Source organism: Falco punctatus (assembly GCF_963210335.1).
Source record: "Falco punctatus genome assembly, chromosome: 5".
Classification (NCBI taxonomy): domain Eukaryota; kingdom Metazoa; phylum Chordata; class Aves; order Falconiformes; family Falconidae; genus Falco; species Falco punctatus.
Genome location: NC_137584.1, coordinates 81,144,869 through 81,165,777, shown reverse-complemented (window position 1 = coordinate 81,165,777; position 20,909 = coordinate 81,144,869). Strand labels below are relative to the sequence as shown.

General features: G+C 40.2%; 1 protein-coding gene across 8 annotated transcripts in view; it reads right to left on the bottom strand.

Moving 5' to 3' along the window:
- DISC1 (DISC1 scaffold protein) overlaps window positions 1-20,909 on the bottom strand; it is a 230,003-nt gene that overhangs the window by 13,443 nt on the left and 195,651 nt on the right. For all 8 annotated transcript variants that reach the window (XM_080388867.1, XM_080388870.1, XM_080388869.1 and 5 more), the window contains 2 exons: window positions 13,051-13,291; window positions 7,291-7,335 (listed from right to left, as the gene is read on the bottom strand). In XM_080388867.1, the coding sequence (XP_080244993.1) occupies window positions 7,291-7,335; window positions 13,051-13,291 (286 nt within the window). The remainder of the gene's footprint in view (window positions 1-7,290; window positions 7,336-13,050; window positions 13,292-20,909) is intronic.

Here is a 20,909-nt window from a genome sequence, read left to right as displayed (position 1 = left end):
GTACTGTTAATAGCAGGAACATTTATCCAGATAATCGGTTGCCCAACCAGCATTATCATCAGTTGCTGTAAGAGAAGATCCATTTCTTCCACTTTTAAAATTGCCCTCATGTTTCCAGTCTCATATATGCAAATACAAGGAGTTCAGTGAGCAGCTAATCTAAATGATCAGCACACCGGCTGGATTTGTCTAGCCCTGCCGTAAAGATCCACAGTCGAAAAATTTTCCCTAGTCACTGTGTCAGTGAACGTACAGGGCAAACCAGGCCTTTTAGACCTACCCCCTCACCGAACTTCAGGTGGGTTGAAAGATGCTGGAGACAGCACTTAGATACCTGGTTGGCAAAACAGACTCCAAGTTGCAGTGGCCTTGCTCTAATATGCACAGATGCTGAAACCCCCAGATAAAATCCAACTACAGCCTGCAATCCACAGTTGCAGCGCAGCTGGGTGACTATGTTTAGTGGCATACGGCGGCGTAATCTGATTTCACAATTGACATTTTCTTTTCCCCTTTAAAAGAAAACTTGACAGCCAAGTAAAGAAAGGTCCCAGGAAGGATGGAAGGCAGGAACCCAGTGAAGAAGCCCCCAGGACCCTAGGACTTCAGGTAAACGCTCATTCTGTAGCAAAGGCACCTCATGGTGCTGTGCATCAGTGCTAACCTGTACTTTGGGGTTCTGAGCTTTGGCTAGTAGCTTCTACCGTCCTGCAGTTCCAGCCAAGGGCTCTACTTGTCTCACACTAAACAGGCTTAAAAATAAGAGACTACAGTTTTTAACTCACTGGCTTTAATTCCTTTGTCAACTGAATATTTAGATTCTCACTTCAAGTAAAATGTCCATTCTACCTCATGTGAGAAAAATTAAGTGTATTCTTCCTTCGCACTTCCTTTAAGTGTATATTCTTCACATTTTGGGTACATAATGAATCGTCTAAAAATGTAACAAATATCCTGTTTACTTTGGAAATTAAGATACATGAACAATGAGTACTAGGAAAACGTGCTTAATGTAGATTTTTTACAATATGGGGAGGCAGGGAAATTAAGTAAAAATTGGATCAAACTTGTTTAGGTCTTTAAATACTTGAAACCATTTAATCATAACTATATGGCTATGGTTGCATTGCAGTGTAACTAAAATTGCTCCACAAGGTATGAGTTATAGTCTATTAATCTTAAACTCCTAGTAGGTATTTTGCAGCTTAATTCCTCTTTAATACAGCAATAATAGTGTACAGGCAAATTGGTTTTGCACCTACATGACACAACTACCTTTTTAGTTGAAATGAGAAGTTCCTCCATAGTTTAGACAAGCATCATCTCCCAGGAGCTTACTTGCAGGCATCATTTGAAATATGCAGGAGGATCACCATATAAATTATGATCTTCCAGAACATATACACACATATATATATATATGGCCTTTCTTATTTTGGATTGGAAAGATGCGGTCATGCAGAGAACTCTAACTGTAGTTTAACATCAGCAACAGCTATAAATTAAATGGGAAGGAGAATATACTGTTCTCAAAAATATACAAGAATAATTCTAAACATTCAACCAATTCCACAGCTTCTGCCCCCAGGCCCTCATTTGAAAAAACTTCAATAACCCAGAGAAGTAGATAGGAAAGATTTCTCTCAGTGCCTTTCATGCCTAGTAACATCACTGGTAACATTTTTATTTGACATTTGTGTATGCAGGCAGGGAAACCGCTGTCAGTGACACACGAACTCTTCAGAACAGCTCTCGGTTGGAAAGTGGCACTTTACACTGATCAACATCTCTGAGAAGAGAGTGGACTCTGCCTCCAGCTCAACATATTAATCAAATACAACTCATCCAAGCTTGTCAATTATGTCAATGCTTTAGACTTCTTTGGTTATTTTTGCACTAACAGCACTTTCAGGAAGCAGCTAGGAGAGACTGTGGAAGTCAGGGAAGAGCTGAGATGCAATATTGCTTTACGGATTTTCCTGTGAACAGGGGATGTAACTAGTTGGGATTTCTGCTCACCCCCCAATCCACATCCCTAAGCAGGTAAAAACAGCACAAATGTGGGTGTGATTTGTTATTTTTTAGGGTGAAATTCTGCTTCCTCATGCAAAGTAGAAATTCTCATTCTCTTCCAGAAATGAGTCTGATGCAAGAAGGAAGAAAGAACACGGTTCCAGCTGATGCACAGCTGGAACATCAGCATACTGAATTAAGAGCCGAGGGAATAGCTTCCCTAGCACTTTAGCCTTATGCATTTCATTTTATGCTTTTACAAGTCACTTTAGTCACCTATGAGCAACAGCTCCTTGACAGCATTACTCAAGGAAAATGTTTGATGAGCTTTTCCATTGCAAACACTTTCTGTGTTCTCTTGGATCTAGTTCAGCAATTTTATGGAGAAGAATCAGTACTGTAGTAGCTACATCTAACTCTATTAGAGATTAATGTCTCTATTAGAGTCTTTGCTGGTTGTGTTGAGAAGCAGGATTCCCAGATATATCCATAAAAGTCAACCTTCCTACAGAGGAACTTTCGTAAAAAGGTGTTGCCTTAATTCCAACTAGCAATATCATAACCCAAATAAGATAAAAGCCTTAGAAGACCTTCTGCAGAACATCAAAGCCAGATTTCTTTCAGCTGTACTAAATCTGTTCTCTCCTGTAATAGTTAAAGTAATTCAAAATAACATAACAACTAAAAAAGTTGCCCTTGCAGACAGATACTTCATATTATGGCACAAGGTTTAGAACAGTGAGTTACTGTTGGCAGACCCTCACCCCTTGCAGAAGTTAATGGAAATTGTGAGCACTGGAAACTCCTAATCATCAGGCCAGGGCATCTCTTAAATCAGTCCAGAAACAAAATGCAACCAACCATATGTTTGCGCTGCTTGAGCAGATGCTTCAGTTGCAAGCAGGCTAAGTGCACGTGCCCTCAGGTATGAGCTAGATGGCCACAAAGTGTCCAACGTGCAGGTGGAGGAAGCATTTGCCCCTGCTCTGCATCCCAGATGTCCTGCCCTGTGTGCATTGTCCTGGGCAGGTATTGTAAATGAGGAAAGTAAAATGGCCACTGAGAACAGGTCTGGTCTCTTACTCTGAAAATAATGCGTGTTACTCCTGACCGACACCAGCTTAGCATCGTGGCAAGGCTGACCAGGAAGCAACCAGGGACCACCAAAGGCTGCTCGGTGACCTGCTGTGGCTGTCCTCAGCTGGTGTCAGCCTACACAGCCCCTGGCAGCTGACCGGGATTTTGTGGTTCTGGTGGCAGGGTAGAGCCTGCTGCAGAGCCGAACTGCCCTTGCAGTGAGCAAGTTTTCCTACCGCAAACTTCCCTTGCTACAAACCAAGGTGGTTACGTTGCATTTTACCCTTATACAGCACACAACGATAACTAATGTCCTCCTTATCATTATTTTTTATGTGATTGAAGACCTTGACTTTCAACCAGACCAGGATTTCTAAACCTTTTATTTCTATTCCTTTCCTTCTTTTCTTCAGTGTGTTCCTGCCTTTTACAGAGCGAGGTGCCCAAACCAGCGCTGTAGTCCTCTGGAGGCTCTGACATTCTCAGCTAAGCACAGTAATTATTTCTGTCTTACAACTGACATTCCCATTAATGAGGCTGCAAATGACATTTGCCCTTTCTTGCAACAGGATGAAGGTAATGAATCCCACTCTATCTGCAGTCCACTATAACCCTAGATCCTGCTTCTGCAGTATTGTCATCTTAGCTGCTATTTACCATCTGTATACATAAATTTGACTTTTTTCTTCCTCAAGTGTAATTTGCACCTGTCTTTCAACGTATCCCATCTTATTGATTTCAGGCTATTCTTTCAATCTATCAAGAGCATTTGGAATTCTAATCCTAATTGAAATTATGTTGACTGGCACATAAACTCCTAGCCTACCTCCTTTTTAAAGACAAATACCAAGTCTGCCTTTTACCGATCCCCTAGGACTTCAGGAGTTTTCAAAGCAGCTTGTTAATGGTTTGGAGATTGTTTTTCTTGGCTCCTATGCACTCAGAAGAAATTTCATCAGTCTAGCCTGACTTGAGTACATCTCACTTGCCTTAGGATCCGTTACTACATTTGTCTCTTGCTACCTTGTACTGAATACTTAAGAGCACTACAAACATGGACATAGTTTATCATTTTTAGAAAGACTAAAACCAAAGAAAGGAAGAAAAAAAATATTTCTGCCCGCTGCTCTAGTTTCATTATTTTCTCCTTCACCTCTCTTGTTAGAAAACTCACGTTTTCTTCCACCTACCCCTTACACACAGCTTATCCCTGAACTCCCTAGCCATTTTGCATGTCTTTTGTTCTACAGTAGCTTAGTGTGTTCGATGGTCCTGCTGCTTCACTTTTACACTGTGCAGTACCCTTTTAGGGTCATCCTTAGGAACATTTTTGTCCTTTCCTTTTCAGAATTCTTTTGGTAAACTGAAGAGTTGCTGACAGATGCGTAGTCTGCCTTTTCTGCACCAAAAGAAGATGGCACTGTACTAGAAACATGAAGTCTTCTAGAGGGGACCAAAGATCATCTGCTGGTTCCTCCTCCTACAAAGTCTGTCCCACAGAACCTCACCTGCTGCTGCCCTGATTTTGTTTCGGTGAGGTTTCCCTTTCATGAAGGTGGTTATCTACCTTTTCTCGGAAGAGGGATCAAGGTTGTTTCCCAATTACTTTTGCCCTTACCACCTTCCACTTACAGACTGCTAGCTTGTTCCATCAGCCTGTTTACACATATTTAGGAGACTGCAGCACTACAACATGCTCCTTGGTTTCTCATATGCAACGATTCAGGCATAAAGCTTTCCAGACAGCTGTTTCACAACTGTGACCTACCTCCTCCCTGCCACCAGACGCTTATCCCACACTCCCTTTGCTTGCACTGATCCCCTTCCCTCCTCCACAGGGATACAACACCACATGGGACTGTTAAATTACTCATCAAAATTACAGCCTGCTGTTGGCAGTTCTTCCCCTCATGTATCTTCCAGCTATGTAGGAGTGTCCTTCGAAAAACATCTACGCAGGAATAGAGCTTTCCACTGCCATCCAGCAGCCTGCTGTGGTCTGGGTGACAGCAGTCCTCCCGTTCTCATCTCCAGCAGACTGAAGATCTTTCCTGAGTGCAGACTTCCTAAAATGAGTGCACACTACTTCACTGGCTCATTTAATTAAACTGGGACAATTCCAGTTCCCGCTGTGGGAGGATGAGGACATTTACTGACTTAGCAATAAAATTCACAGTGGGCCAGGACCTGGAAAAGAAACAAAAGCCCCAGACTGGTTTTTGGTGTCCACACCCTGCTGTGCTAGGAGTCAGCATAGCCGGGTATCATTTATAGGTGGTTCCTAGCATTGTTCACTCCATCTCTGCTCCCGAGTCACTAAGATGCAACAATCTGGAATGACTAACAGGGTGCTCTCCTGCAGGCAGCAGGGAGACTGACAAGAGTGGATTAGGGGACCAGGGCTTCAAAGGAACATTTAGGCAAAGCTTTGCCATGGTACAGGGTGCTGACAGTTTCATGGAGTTTTTATAGCGCTGTCTACAAGTCAACATTAATCCAGCTGTGGCAGCGGTGTGGTAAGAGCCTGGCTTTCTAACAAATTTCCATTTCCTCTATTTGTGTCATTGCTCTCTATTCTCTTTATGCACGTTTTTCCTCAAAAATTCAAAAGGGCAAAGTTCCTCTGTTTGTGAGGACTCGTAGCATATTAAGCTCTTAGTGGATACTTCCACAGCGGCAGCCCTCTACGCCCATGAGCTCTGGTGCATTTGTAAACTCAGCACACACATCGCGCTCACATGCTCTGGATACATCTCCTGTTAAGCAGAAGAACAACTTCAGTCAAGAGCTAGGCTGTGCTACAGCTTTCAGCGGAGGTCACTGCTGGACATAAGCATGCAGCTGTACTCTATCTGCTTTGCTTCAGACCATACGCAATTTTTTTAGTTTCCAGCAAATATCCTGCTGTCTTGGCAGCTATCACTACCAACATGCCCTAAGCATTTTACCCTGCTGGGAGCAGGGCTTTTTGCTACCTTTATCCTGGGAGACTACCTGACCCTATTTCATGCCATCTTGTGGACACAAGCACCTGCACAGTTTTCCTTTAATTCACAACAAAGTTTACTGCTAAGAAAGGCTATTTGCATTTTCTGCAAAGTTCACCTTCGCTCTCAAGGTTTTTATTTATGCTGAACTCACACAGAGCTATGCAGTCTATCCTAGGCGCGCTCTCATGTCACAGTTCCCTTGCACACAAGGTCAACAATCTGAGCTTGGTCTTGCAGTTAGATTATCTTTCCTGGAGCATTCTGGCTGCTCCACAGTCTTTGGATTCATTGGTGGGTATCTAAAGAAATGCCTCATCTGAATAACTATCCCAAACTGCAATTTTTATTTATATATTTATTTAGTATTTGCTTGGCTCAGCGCTTGTCACCCGTACTTGACAGGTGGCATTTCTGCTATTATGGAAGGTGAACTAGGGGTTACTTACCTTTGTAATTAATTTGCTGGCTGGACACAATGCTTGGATACTAAATTTCCTTAATATGTAAGTTGCAACCCAAGGCACACCATAAAAATGGACCAGACTGAATCCACACAGCTCTTAGAACCTGTATAACTCTCCTTACACATATATTACCTGAATTTTTAGTTTGTATGTACGCAGATTTTTCTAATCACTTACTCTCCTAGGAAATACATCTCATGTTACTCAAGTATCCTAGACTTTCTTAAGTACATAGACTAGGATCTGACATCTTTTTTACTTATGAAAACAGTGTAAAATTACAAACATCCAGTATTTTTATTCAAATGGAATTCCTATTACCCTGTATTGTGCTACAATTCAAAAGTAAATTCAAAGGTATTTTTAGTGGTACAAGGAACCAAGTAAAGCATCATGATTTTGTTCTATTCCTAAGCATCATGACAGTGCTACAGTGAGGTTGGCTAAATATCGTCGGTCCTACTTTTCCCCAACATATTCATCCTGTTGTTGGTATGTATTAAAAGCACTAGTACAGGATTCAACTAGAAGATCTCTGAAACACACGGCAATTTTGCCATTATCAATCAATGGGAAAAAAAGGAATGGGCCCACTCTAGTTGTGCCTATGCTGCTTTTCTAAGTGCTCGCACATTCTAGCAATTTATACTTGAAGGTAATACTATAAAAACAAGTGTCATTAGTTCTAATTGAGATCCAGAAGCCTGGCCAAGATCACTGCTTTATACTGCCTAGAAAACACTTACCTCAGATAAATGACCCTCTGCTCCAAATGAAATGTCTTCTATAACCTGTTAGAGATAAATTATTAAGTATATGGTAGATACATGCTATATAAACAATAAGATTTCAATGGAGCTTAAAAAAAACATATAGCACATTAAGAAGTTATATAAGCTGAACAGTTACATCATTTTGCTTCACATGCATGAAACATTTCAATTGCATTTATAATGGAGCAGTGGCAGCCACACAATATTTAAAGCTAAATTTGAATACATTTTATTAAAGCCTGCCTTTGACTTCCCAGTTAAAACCCACATGGAATACTGCCTCAGACTAAGAGACTAACTATAGACTGAGACAAGTTTTTCTGTCTTATGGATCCATACACCATTCAAGAGTGCACAGAATTTTTTTCGGCACAAAACCCTGTAAGTGATTTTGGGCAGAAGAAACAAGAGACCCCACTGATGTTTTGTATTGGTAACACATGCTAACTACAGTCAGTTCCTCTTTCAAAACTTGCTTCATCTGTAAAGTCTATAAGAAATTAGCCAACATTTCGTTGATCGGCTGAAGAGCAAAGAAATTTGATGTTGACGTTATTGGAAAATCGTTAGTTCTTATCACACATAACAGTATTGAAAATCTTTAAATAAGCTGAGATAAGGATATTGATTTGATAGGGCGATATTTAGTATCATAGCTATGTCCATACATATAAACAATGAAGTGCAAAATCATTATGCTGCCCTAAGATCATTATTATTATTATTATTATTACTGGGTACTATTTTCAGTAATTTATCTGAAAAGTGGTTGCTTAGATTTCTTTTACCTGTAATATTAATTTTCTAATGATATTTTTACTGCTAAATACATGTAAGCATCAAGTGTACTGAGATGCTACGACCTCTGGCTAAAGAGATCACATTTTTACCAGCAGATACTACACAACAGTATCACATACAGCCAAGCGGCACGCTGCACTGCACAACAACGCATGTGAACATACAACAATGATGTGACCGTTGTGTACAAGCCCTGCTGCCTGTTGCTACAGAAATCCCTTCCAGCTTGGATCAATACAAAAAACACTCAAATGCTGACTTTTACTGACGCTTAATGCTGACATTTAAAACGAAGATTAAATTTAAAGTTTCCAAATTATTTTTGAAGCTCTACAAATACAACGTTTAATTAAAACTCGAATGAATGTACAGTTGATTTAGCTTTCTAAAGGCTTTGTCCTTTACACATTGCACATTTGCCTCCTGGACCACTGGCTATCTCAATGCCCAGTAATAAGGTACAGCCTGCTGACACAGGCTTTCTTGGTGCTTGCTATTGCTAAATTCTGAAAAATGTTGTCTCATATCCTGTGATGACTTTGTTTTAATGACAGACAATACATTAAATATTCATTATTTTTTTTCTTCAGGATTGTCCACTTAGTATCACTCAGAACTGTTCTATAAGATTCAGTATCTTAAAAAAAGTGAATCACATGAAGGCCTTGCAATTACAGAACATCTTCCCAGCACCACAGTGCTCTAAAACAGACCCTGAAACATCATCCCAGATGGCAAAACTGAAGTAGCCAGAGGTGAGGAAAAAACAGCAGCCCTTACTCTCACCCCTGTTCTCTGCCGCTTTTATGGTGAAAAAGTGAAAAATGACCTACAAAGAATTCCGGTGGTATAACTATCACAAATACTGACTTACAAAAGGTAACACTACCAAATTTTGGGTTTTACCTTGTAACTTTAATCACCTCAATTTTCTTGAAATCTAGTAGGTGTTGCTTTCCTTCATAGTGATTAAGAGGGAGCACTGCACAGCATGCCAGATAGCAGAAGAAGAAGAAAAAAGGATAGGTCAGAAATTCAAGCCTGCAGCTGCACACATACTCATGTTCATTAAGATACTTGATGTTAAGGAGGTCCCAGCACACACACATCTCTCTGCTTATTAGTTATCATTCGTGTTCCTGGTGTTACAAAAAGGGTTTGCTTACACATAATCAACAGGCAAATAAAAATAAAAAGAGCAAGATATCACAAGAAATGGAACAAGCAGGCGTTAATGTCTGAAGAGAAATGAAGTGTTACTGTGTATTTTAGAAATCACTCAGGTATGTATCTAACTATGTAATAATGATCATCACAGCAGCTTCCACCTCACTGCCATGTCACCTGGGCAAAATAATAAGCATGGAACATTTCTGGGATGAAAACTGGAACCCGTCTTTAATTCCTCAGAGACTTGGGAGAAAATCATGCCCAATTAGCCATGGAAAGACTAACTGTAACTGCAGTGATGGGGCACCCTAATTTCATCAAGATAGCTACCAGCTGGAGCGTACACACTTATATGAAAATTCAAAAATCTGTATCAAATACATTAGACAACAAGCTGACTTTCACATGACTGAGGCCAGTAATATTGTCTGTAACTTTGCTTCCACATTTTGTAAAAATACTATAATGAGTTATCTGTAATTAAAAGGAATACATCTTAATTTTTAAATAACTCAGTGTGTTCCACAGGATGATTTTTTCTGGCCTCAACAAGCTGAGATGCCAAAGCATGTGATTGTCTTCCCTGGTTAACAGTCAGTGTTATAAACGAAACGTAATTTACCGGATTATTTTGGGATGCCAGAGTCTACCATGTAAATAAACTGGGGGGGTGGGAAATCTGTACTGTCTTAGAAAACACCATTACGAAGACTATAAAATAACTGTTGACAGTTAATAAACCTGTGGTCGCACATGACAGTAAAATATCTGAACTTTCAAAGAATTTATACTTTACATATTTTATACCAGAACATGCCATATTTTATGATCTAGTGAGGATATTTAATTAAAAATTAAAAATGTACCCTCTGCAAAGCAGTATCTGAGCATCTAAGTGAAGGGTTCTTTCCATTCATCTGGTTTGCTTTTCTTATTTCTATTGTTATGTTTCTTATTTGTTCTTTGTTTTCTAATGAAAGCTATACAGCAAGACAGTGACATGTGAGAAAGCAGTATTTGTAGCATACATCAACAAAACCAATATCCAGATACTTAGCCAGACACAACATGATAAATAACTGGAGAGCTTCATTTATGGCATTTCAACATAAAGGAAATCAATCACCTGGGAACGAAACGTACCTTCCGAGGCATATATAATACACATGCTATTATTACCCTTTCCTATATTGTTTTGGAGCAAGTAATTCAGTAACCTCTAAATACAAAGAACACCACTCCTTCCTTCTGCTTCAGTGACCAACAGCACCCGAGGAGTTGCTCAATGGGGAACAGAGGGGACACAGCTGAAGAGAACAGTCATTCTGGAAATATGGGAACCGCATCGAGCTACTCCTCTCACAGGGACACCACAGCCTTGTGGAATAATATCAGACCAAGTATTCTGACAGACACATGCTTTTCTATTACATATCCCCACTCGCTGATACATGGCTACAGAAAGGTTCACTAGTAATGGACAACAATAAGTTTTTCCATGAAAGCCATGTGGATGGATAAATTTAGAGACTAAAAGCCACCACCACCCCCTTTTTTTTTTCCCCACAAGCATGACATTAGTTTTAAATAAAAAAATACAATACCATATAACACTTGTAGCACTTAAATGCTACAGAAGTAGTTGTCTTTCAACTAAGCCCGTTTACAGGTCAAGACGTATTGTCCCTTGCACTTCAACATGTTCAAAAGTGGAAGTCAGCACGATCTGTCATGTGTCAGGTTTTCTGATTGTTTTTATATTCTGCCTTGTGATGAACTACGAGATGTTAGGGAACGTTATGCTATAGCTCTTCTCTAAAAGTTGAGATACTGCCTGTCACTGAGATCCTCAGCCTTACTACCTGAAGTGTACTCATTTGGGTAAAAATTCTATACCCTACAAGTTAAAAATCCCAGCTCCTGAAAGTATAAAAGCAAACCCTAATGCCAGAACCAGAATATAGTCTCTATGTTGGGGTTTTTTATGGTTGCAATGGGTTCAGTCATCACTGAGGCATTACCTTGGCCTCACTGGCCAAAGCTGCAGGCAGCACCGAAGCAGAGAAAGGCTAGTTGAGTAAGCCACGATAAAACATCCGTGTTGCTCAACTCCTTCTAAAAGCTGGAAAATGAATGGTCTTACACTAAGAAAACTGCTTCTTCTTTGCTTTCAAGTTTGTCAGTCCTAGGAGCACTGTGGGCACAGAGTCAGGAATACCTCCACAGGTCCTTCACTGACAGGCATTTTCATGTTCCTATTTACAGATCAGCTACTGGATTTTGGTATATTCTCAGTGGAGTTGATGCAGAATAGCAGGACAGGCCAGATCCCAGGCAAAGACATTTACACCACGAAGTTTAAGCACCTAGATGAAGAGCTGAAGTTAGGGGGTAGGCTCCCTAAGTTCCCCCTATGGTCAACATAGACAGGAAATTATCAAAAAGCAAGTTCAAAAGGAGAAGCCTAATGGAAGCACTGCAGATATGCTTTCCTTTTCCATTAAACACAGGAGGAGCCTGTCCCTCTTGAGTCCTGCACCTCTCTCCAGAACCAAAAGTCACCTCACTTCAGCTGCTTAGATGTCATTCAAGGATAGCAATGCTGTTTTCCAGGGAAACGACCTGGACTTGCAGGGGTGACACAGATGATCATCTACAGCACAAATCTCAAGTGCTACAGAAACAGCCACAAACCCCCAAACCCTTCAGAGCTTCTAAGCTGCACTTTGGAAAGGGCAGCACAGCTTCCCATAACAGAACTCCTCGTATTACTTCAGTGGACTCATCAGGAATACAGTAAGAGAGGGAATCAAAAAAAATGTAGGGGGTGGGAAATCAAAGCCACAGCTGACCATTTCCAATAAAAATGTTCTCTATGTGGATTCAGTCTGTAAAACTTTTTCCATAGGAAAAGGCTGCAAGTTGCTATTGAAGCTCAATTTAAAAACAGAATTTTACTAAAAAGAGGAGATTTTAGAGTAAGTTAAGGGCCTGCTTTCCACCAAATCTCAGCCAGTATGAATGCAAAATCAAGCATCAGCTTTCAATGTAACACACAGTTCAATGGCTCTTAACATCAGGTACAATTAAGTACACTTTTAATTTTTGTCAACTCCTGCTGAAGGGTCTTTTTGTCACAGTGGTGCTGCGGGATGATGAAGCTTTTTAACAACTTGTTTACCTTGGCAGTGCAGTTAAAAGATTATTAGGTAGCTGCACATTTTTCAAACAAGTATGGCATTCCAGAGCAGAAAATTAAAAGAAATTTGACAAACCTTTTAAGTCTCATGATTTTTTTTCCTCCTTTTATTTGTTGGATGCTGGAAGCCTACCAGCATCTGAGCTAGGAAGCCTTTGACCATTTCACTGGGGGAAGAAAACTTACTCTCTCCCCAGTTCAAGCTAACTCAGATCCAGGAATACAAGTCACCAAAACTAACTCAGAGTGTAACTTGTCAGTGAGATGAGGAACAGCTGATAGTTTCTGTTAAATACATAATCGTTTTTCCTTTTAATCCTGATGTACATTCTGTATTTATTGCCTGAATAATTTCCACATATTAAAAAGACTGATGGTGAAAGGAAAAAGGGTTGAAGGGCTTCTGAGAAGCTAATGAGCTATTTTATTCATGTTGCATATTGGAGGCCAGATGTTAAGTTCATACTTAACCTACCCTGCTGACCCATCACCCAGACTCAACTCCTCTCAAAAGGAAAACCAGCATTATTGCTTGAAATGCAGCTGTAGACTATTTCAGATACCTCGTTTAGCTCGCTGTGTTTGGGGCAGGGAACAGTGCCCCACTCTGCGCCCTTTGGAAAGCAACCTTCTTTTCTTTTCTCAGACTCAGACGGGCCATCAGCAGTCGTCTCAATCTCATCCATTTGGTTCTCCTCTTCCTCAAAAACACAACTGGTTTCTTTCAGTTGAAACCCTCGGATCAACAGCTGACAGGCCTCCAAGTCAGCTTCCCACACTCTTTGGAGTAGCTGGCTCCCACAGCTGAAATAAAAGCCAAAAGAAAATAAAACTGCAGTTCAGGGAGAATAGTTGCTATTTCAAGTAACTTTTGGGATGGCTGCTTGTTATTAGATAGGAAATACAAGGAAAATAAAAACAATGAAAAAGCAACAGCAGCTCAAATGCTTCCACAGAGATAACACAAGCTATTTCAAACTGAAGAGCAGCAAAATTACGGCCTTATTGCAAAGCTGATACCATAAAATACTTTTGTGGTAAGATGTTGCTTCCAACTGTACGGCATACACTGGCTACGTGTGACCTTCCCCTGATCAAACACAAGTCCAGAGGTCTTGTGATCACACCCAGGGCTTCCTTCGTGCTATCAGATACACAGGACTGTCAGCCTACGAGCAGTCACGTGTTTTTCCTGAATTTGATGTAGAAGATCATGCATGAACAATCACACTGTTTACTGCATTAAATCACCTCTAACTTTTGGAAAATAGGTACACTAAGTTTCCTGTTAAGACTGAATTGTGCTTTTTCAGCTCTGGTCAATGAGTTGAAATTAGCTTAAACTATAATACCCTTTCTTTCCTTCTGCCTTATACTTTTGAACATTGTCCTTCTCTCTCGCTAATTTGCTTTGGTTTTTTTCTACTTTGTTATGCCACCAAAGAAAAAACCAAAAGTATTTGGAAATTCAAAATACCAAACTTCTTCATTTTTTAATCCATTGATCATCTCTCGGAGATGTCCATGTCCATTACAGATACTGCTCCTGAGATCTGTCCAATGGGTATTTTCACCTAATGTAAATGGGCATTCTAGGCACAGATAGTTTTTCAAAACAAAGACACTGAATACTAACATCACACTGCTCATAAGAGATGTGGTCACAATTCCATTTAATACATGTTGTCTCCAAGGAACCAAAAAGATTAAGTTGCCTGCTAAAATACAGCAGATCGGTGGCAGAGCCTGGGATGGGACTTGGAAGCACCAATTCCCACGGCAATACACACTTCCAGACAGATTTCAATGCTAATATCTAAAAATGGCAATATTTTTTTTCACAGTGCTTTTCACATTATATAATTTACTCTGTAACTGTAAGCAGAGTGACTAAAAGAAGGAAAATAAGTTTGATTTCAACTTTTCTGACTAAATTAAAGACCAGCTTATCTTTTATTCTAAACAAAGGATAAAGGAGCTACACTGCTCACAATGAATTCATTAACCTAACAAAGGTACGTTTTTAACTCTACAAACTCTACAAGATGCCAAGCTGTAAAAATCACACTGCAATATTTTGAGACTGAGAGCAAAATAAAGCTCCAAAAGGTAAGCTATTTCATCTGTGCTTAGAGTCAGTATATGTAAGTTTACTGAAGGCAGAATGCAGCATGAGGTCCACAAGTTGATCTCCCTCAAAGACTTCAGGGTATGACTGATTAGAAAGCAAAAAAATCTTCACTGGGTTACACTTCTGTGTTCTATCCAGGTAGCATTTCACTTACCATGCCAGAAAAATAAAATAACCCCAACTGTTTCTGTACTCATCAGTCACATCATCATGGTTACACAGTCAAAACATTTCCCTGCAGACATACATAAGCCCATTTACTCGCTTTTTGGAAAAGTCTGTTTGCAGCTATATATGGCTTATTATTAAAGGTTCAGAAAATACACCAGAGATCTAAATCATAATTTCCAGCGGCTAGCCTGTTTTGGCTATTCAATTTAATGAAGAGCTCTATTGACAAAACTAGGGCAGAGATAGTGATGTATGCAGTATTTACAGTGGAGAAGATGAATAGCATATATAAAATACAGCATAATGGTGCCTGGGATGCTGTTATGCGGCCACAACTCCAACTCATCGGTCAACATGCTTTTGGCAGCGTCTAAGTTTTACACCTGTTTTAGTAATCAGCAATTACGGAACATACCACTAATAGCTTGCTTTTATTTTAAGGGTATCTGTGTTTTACCGTTGTATCTGTAGAAGCCTGATACATCTTGAACTCAGATTCTAAGATGCTATGCTGACCTTTTCAAATGAAATCAGTGAACAGACACATACTTGGATATTTAGAACATACCTAAGTCCGAGGACTCTGCATCTTTTCGGCTGTATTTTGAAACTCAGTGCCTAGAAGCATTTTTTCAAACACATTTTTTGAATGAAAATTACTTGAAAGCTGCAAATAGCTGATAGCGAAACACATTCCAAATAATTATTAAAAATTATATTGTCCCCCAAATGCAAAAATCTTTAGCTTTTACAACAAGTGTAAATCAAGCTTAATTGAATTTCAGAGTTTGGTTTACTCATGTTCAATCCACACTAAGAGTGTATTTGCAGTCTCCATGAAGCCAAAAGTATGTGGATGCCTGTACTAAACACAGGGAATTTTTTCAAGGTATGCAACTTTTCAAACTGATGGATCAAGATTGGATTAGATTTTACATTATTCCTATACTCATAAATATTTTATGATGTATCAAACTCTAGGTGTTATACACCTGTCTGTACATTATTATCAAAGTGACATATGTGGGAAGCTCAATGGAGCCGACAGGAACAATTTGCTGGAATGCACAACAAATTACAACCCATCAAGTATTTATACATAGCCAGCAACAACAAAGCATAGCTAAATCTCCTACTGACTGTGAACTTCCAAGTGCCAGAGTGCTCACGAGTCCAAAGTGCCAGGCTTTGTACAAACCCCAAACAGATTACAATGATTACAAAAAAAGAACGGCTTTTAAGTTTAAAACAAGCAGCAAGAGCTAGGACACAGATGAGGATGTTCAAATAAACAGAGACAACAGTGGACTGAATATGGCATGTCATACTGCAATAGTTTAATTAGTTACATCGGTAACTAATTAGTCTAATCACTGTCAAGCACACTGAGGTAGCACAGTGAATGAGCATTTTAAGGACTTCAAGGAGGCCAATGAAACAGGTCAGTGGATATCTAAGATCTCCATCCCTCCATGAAGGAATCACATAAGAAGGGCAAAAGACGCTAATATAAAAACATAATGGGCAAGTGATTGATACCGATGTGGTTTAACATCTGCAGATGGAAGTCAGTCTTTCAATATAAATAAAAAAAAAAATAAAAGACTGAGCAGGTGGTAAAAGATTGTGAGCAGCCTTGACATTGAAGGCTAGTAGTTATGTTTGATGTGTCAGGATAGAGGGAACCAATGGAGAAAAGCAAAGAAAGTGAAATGATCAGAAACACAGAAGGGGGGGGGGGGAGCGACAGTCACTACCAGTCATTGCAGTGGCAACAGCACTTTAAATGGATGAGAATAGGGCAAGACTGCTTTTGTCAAGTCATGGCCAGGGAAATGGATGTTGAAGTAAGGGAGATGCAAGATTCGACCAGGGTAATTTTTTAACTCGATAGATAGCTAGGACGGGTCTTATCTCAAGGATACTATGCAGAAAGAATCTACAAAAGCAGGCCTAAGTTGACTTGAGGAATGACTGAGACATCCACAGCAACACAAAAGGACGCAGCACGGAGAATTCCGGATTAGGTCAAGTTGATGATGATGAAAAAGCTGTCAGAGAAAGAGCTGTTTATGGTTAGGAGGAAATGAATGTGGAACAGAGAGGTTTATCCTTCAGTTCTCGTCATAAAGTGGCAACTCAAATTGTAACTGCAGATGCCTTTACCAAGTCTCAAGTTGTTTTCTAAGAAACACCACCAAAGACCAGAGGGTACAAGGAAACTAGAGGCTATCTTGAAACTACACCTAACGCTGGGTGAAATTCACATCGGGAAACATATACAGCAAGGATTCTCTCTCTTTCCTTGAAGCCCAAAGAACACTGCTTCGCTGACTTTTCCCAAGATTCCCAGAGACATCAACGAGGGCTCTCTATGTGGCTCTCAGCACATTATTCTAAAGCTATTTATAGTGCTAACTGGAACTACGAGAACACAACTTTCCTATTGAGGACTCTGCATACATACAAAAAGGCACATTCAGTTCCTGAACATTACAGCCTAAATGAAAACATGCCCGTGTAAAAATAGCCAAAAGCTTTTATATTAAACCCCATTTTAAAAAACAAAACAAAAACAACCAAAACAAAACAAAGTCTCCAAAAATCTCAAATCTCCTCAAAAGAAACTTGGAATCAACCTAGTGAGATGTCAATACTTGTAAATCTCATCATCTCTAGTTTTCAGGAATGCCCCTTGGTGAGCGAATTGTTAAAAGTGGTTTATAACACCCCGAGGTCAACACTGTGTGTTGATAGATGATGATGATGTTTATTTTAAGGGAAACCCCTGTAAGAAGCCACATCTTGAAAGACAAGAGAGCAAGACCGAAGCTAAAAGGTTACATAGTAAGACACCCATTTAGAAAGTGTATAAACAAAAGCTAACTTATGAGGGGAGATTAACCACCACCGAGAAGAAATACTCTAGACAACTGCCTTCTAAGAGGTGAGCCACACATTCAGGGAAGCACGTACTTACCTTTTCCCAGTACCTGGCAAACGTGTTAACACTGCTGCACTGACCCTAAAGGCAGTTTTCTCTGACAAGAAAGCAAATAAAATGCAGCAAAAATAGTCTGGCAGAAACAACAGGGGTTTTCGTTACAACAATTAAAATGACTGGAAAGTTTTGAGGCTTGCAGAAAACGGCAACGTGAATCAAAAGACTTTGCTCTCTACCCCCATTCTTTGTTGATCTATTGTACAAACTGGGGAAAGTTTCTCTATATTTTGGTCACTCACTTCTATTTATATTTCGCACCACAGGGAAGGAACTAGTTCTTCTTACTCTACATCTAGTTATGTCTTTGTTGCTTTTTCTTAAGGCAACAGCCATGCAGTGAACAAAGGCAGCAAGTAAAAAAAACAGTATGGAGTAATAATAACACTTACAGGAAGGCAGGCAACCATATTCCTTTAGCAAAAATCCACGCCTCTGATTTGATTTATCATATTAACGTACAGTCATGCATTAATAACCCTTCTTACATTTAACAAGTATGTAGTACTTCAGGAATATGTTTGGCTTCTCTCCTTCATAAAAAAAGGGTTCCAGCCTTATCAGTTTTTGATCTTTAACCTCAGCTGCCATATTTTAAGATGCCTACAATCAAGCTGTTGAACCAACCAAGGACTACAGTGTTCCTACCAGTGGCTCACATGAGAGTCTAAGGACAGGGAGGCACATAACGCGTTTTCCCCACCTGGCTGGTATGCATCAGCAGAGTGATACGGGAGAAGGTACAGCTAGGGTTCATCAGACCACAGCTCTCAGCTGATGAGCATAAAAGAGAGAAGAGAGAAGGTACAGGAAAAGGGACAAAGAAAACCTGGACTTTATCCGAACAGCAAAACTTTTTTTTTCCCCTTTGCCTGCAAACTAGAAAGTCACCTTTTCTAAACATCTGAAATCAAAACCTTTTGGTTTCTTCTTCTTGTGGGTCTCCCTAATCCTATAAACCCTTTCATACAACCTCAGTTTCACAATTAAATTCCTTGCATTGTGCCTCTTCTCTCCAAACTCCTCGGGAGCTAAAAAATCTCATGAACTGACCTCATGTTGTTCTGACCATACAGTTGCTCCCCACTACGGGAGACATTCTTCATACTCCCTTATTTCAAAGCTCACTGACAACACTCGTTTGCTGTTCAGCCCTGTTACTGCATTTCTCCATGTAAAAACAAGACTCACTCCTAGAAGGTCAGGAGACTCCACACTCCCCTCTCAGATGACAACGTGCTCTAACCTTGGAGACCAGCTACAACTCCTAGGCAAAGTGAGAAGCTTGCAGTACTTTTCTCTGGCACAAGCTATTTGCATCTCTGACCTTGCCTTCTCCCTTCAAAGCATACAATAAAATCTAGAAAGCAGCAAGTAGATGATCCTCTTTAAATGTGATGTTTGAGCTACTGGAGAATACTCTGGACCAGAACCACAAGAAAGCCATCATCACAATCCCCATCAAACTTCTAGACACCTACATCTTCAACATCTAAAAATTTTGCTCGGGGCTGACTTTTCTAATATCTAAACCTTATTAAGCCACAGGTATGTCCTCTGCACAGCAGTCCTATCCAAAAGACATCCAGAACACCCAGACAAGGACACCATAGTGCAGCACAGAGACATGGATGCTACTTTCATGCAGCTGGAAGAACAGGTGGTAGCAGTGACTCTGCTTCCTACAGCAGCACAGGAGCAGAGGCAAATGCACATAAAGGGACAGATTTGAGGAAACATGTGAGCAGAGCCCCCATCCCAGCCCTCAGTGTGGTGGCTATGGCATCCTCCTCTACTCAGGGAGGCAGCAGGGTAGAGTATACCTGGAGATGCAGTAGGCAGAGTACCTGGAGCCAGGTATCCTGTGCCTCTGTTGAGTGATCTAACCTCTATAATATTGCTAGGGAACACCCACCACAGCCTTTTAGGTTATGTTGGGATTAGGAGCTATCACTTCTTGGCTTTGTGAGCAAAAGAAAGACCAACAGTTCAATTCCCTCCTTGCCCATACTCACCAAATTTCAGACAAGACCTTGAGGAGAACCCCAGATATGAGCAGACACCAGCTTGTCTGAACACTGTAGACACCCTAGGCACAGTATAAAAAACACTTAAAGAATGGAACTGAAGTGTAACAAAACTACTTTGGAAGGGAAAATGCCACTGAAACGCTGCACAGTCTCCTTCAGGCTGCTGCTGCCTGCTGCATGGACCTTGCTTCTCTCACATCTCTCTTTACCCCTGTCTGAACTTTCACTCCAGGGACACTATTTCTGCAGGTCTGGCCAGAGGGACAACCTCCACAGGTCTTCAGACTCCTTTCATTTGAAAAACCTAACTCTTTTCTTCCCTGCCTCTATATTCTCCCTCCTCCTGTGCTGTTACCTAGCAGGTAACATTGCCATTTTATTACTTGTGGTAGCTCCAGGTACTTCAGATAAAGAACCTCTGAAAGCCCATGCACAGAGTAAGCGTATGCTGCACTATACAATTAACTAGCTGAGAACAGCTAAATTAAACATTATGTTTATATGTACTGTGTTCTATTTATAAACAATTTTAATTGTATTGTTTTATCCTTGTGTGAAGGACTTCATAGTACATGAAGATGGATGGATGGATGGATGTGAAGATGCACATATATGAAGGAAATAAGCCTTTTTAGCCTGTATAAATACTTTCCTTTTAGCGTAATGGTAGTGACATTGAAACAAAACCAATGTACCATGTAACCATTATGTATTTCACAGTACTACAAAATGAGGGACAGAGTTTTCAAATCTGCACACCAAATTGTCAAAGTGGGGTAAGCATAGGGGAACTGTGAGTGCAAGCAGTTTCCTCCTCTGGATTTGTAGCTGAATGATTTCCATCAGCAGCTGAGATACGTGATTGAGAATACAGCCTTAAATGCAGAAGGCAAGACAAACTGTGCATTAAGTGGGAGGGCTGGAAGTAAATCACCCAAGACCAACTGGAAGTAGGACGATCATATCTGATCTCCTTCCAGAATTCCAGTTTTCTCTCTAGTTCCACAGATTTTGACTTAAGGAAGCAATAACATAATAATAAATGTTAATAAGGTGATGAACCAGATCTAAGTTGTACACTCTCCCATA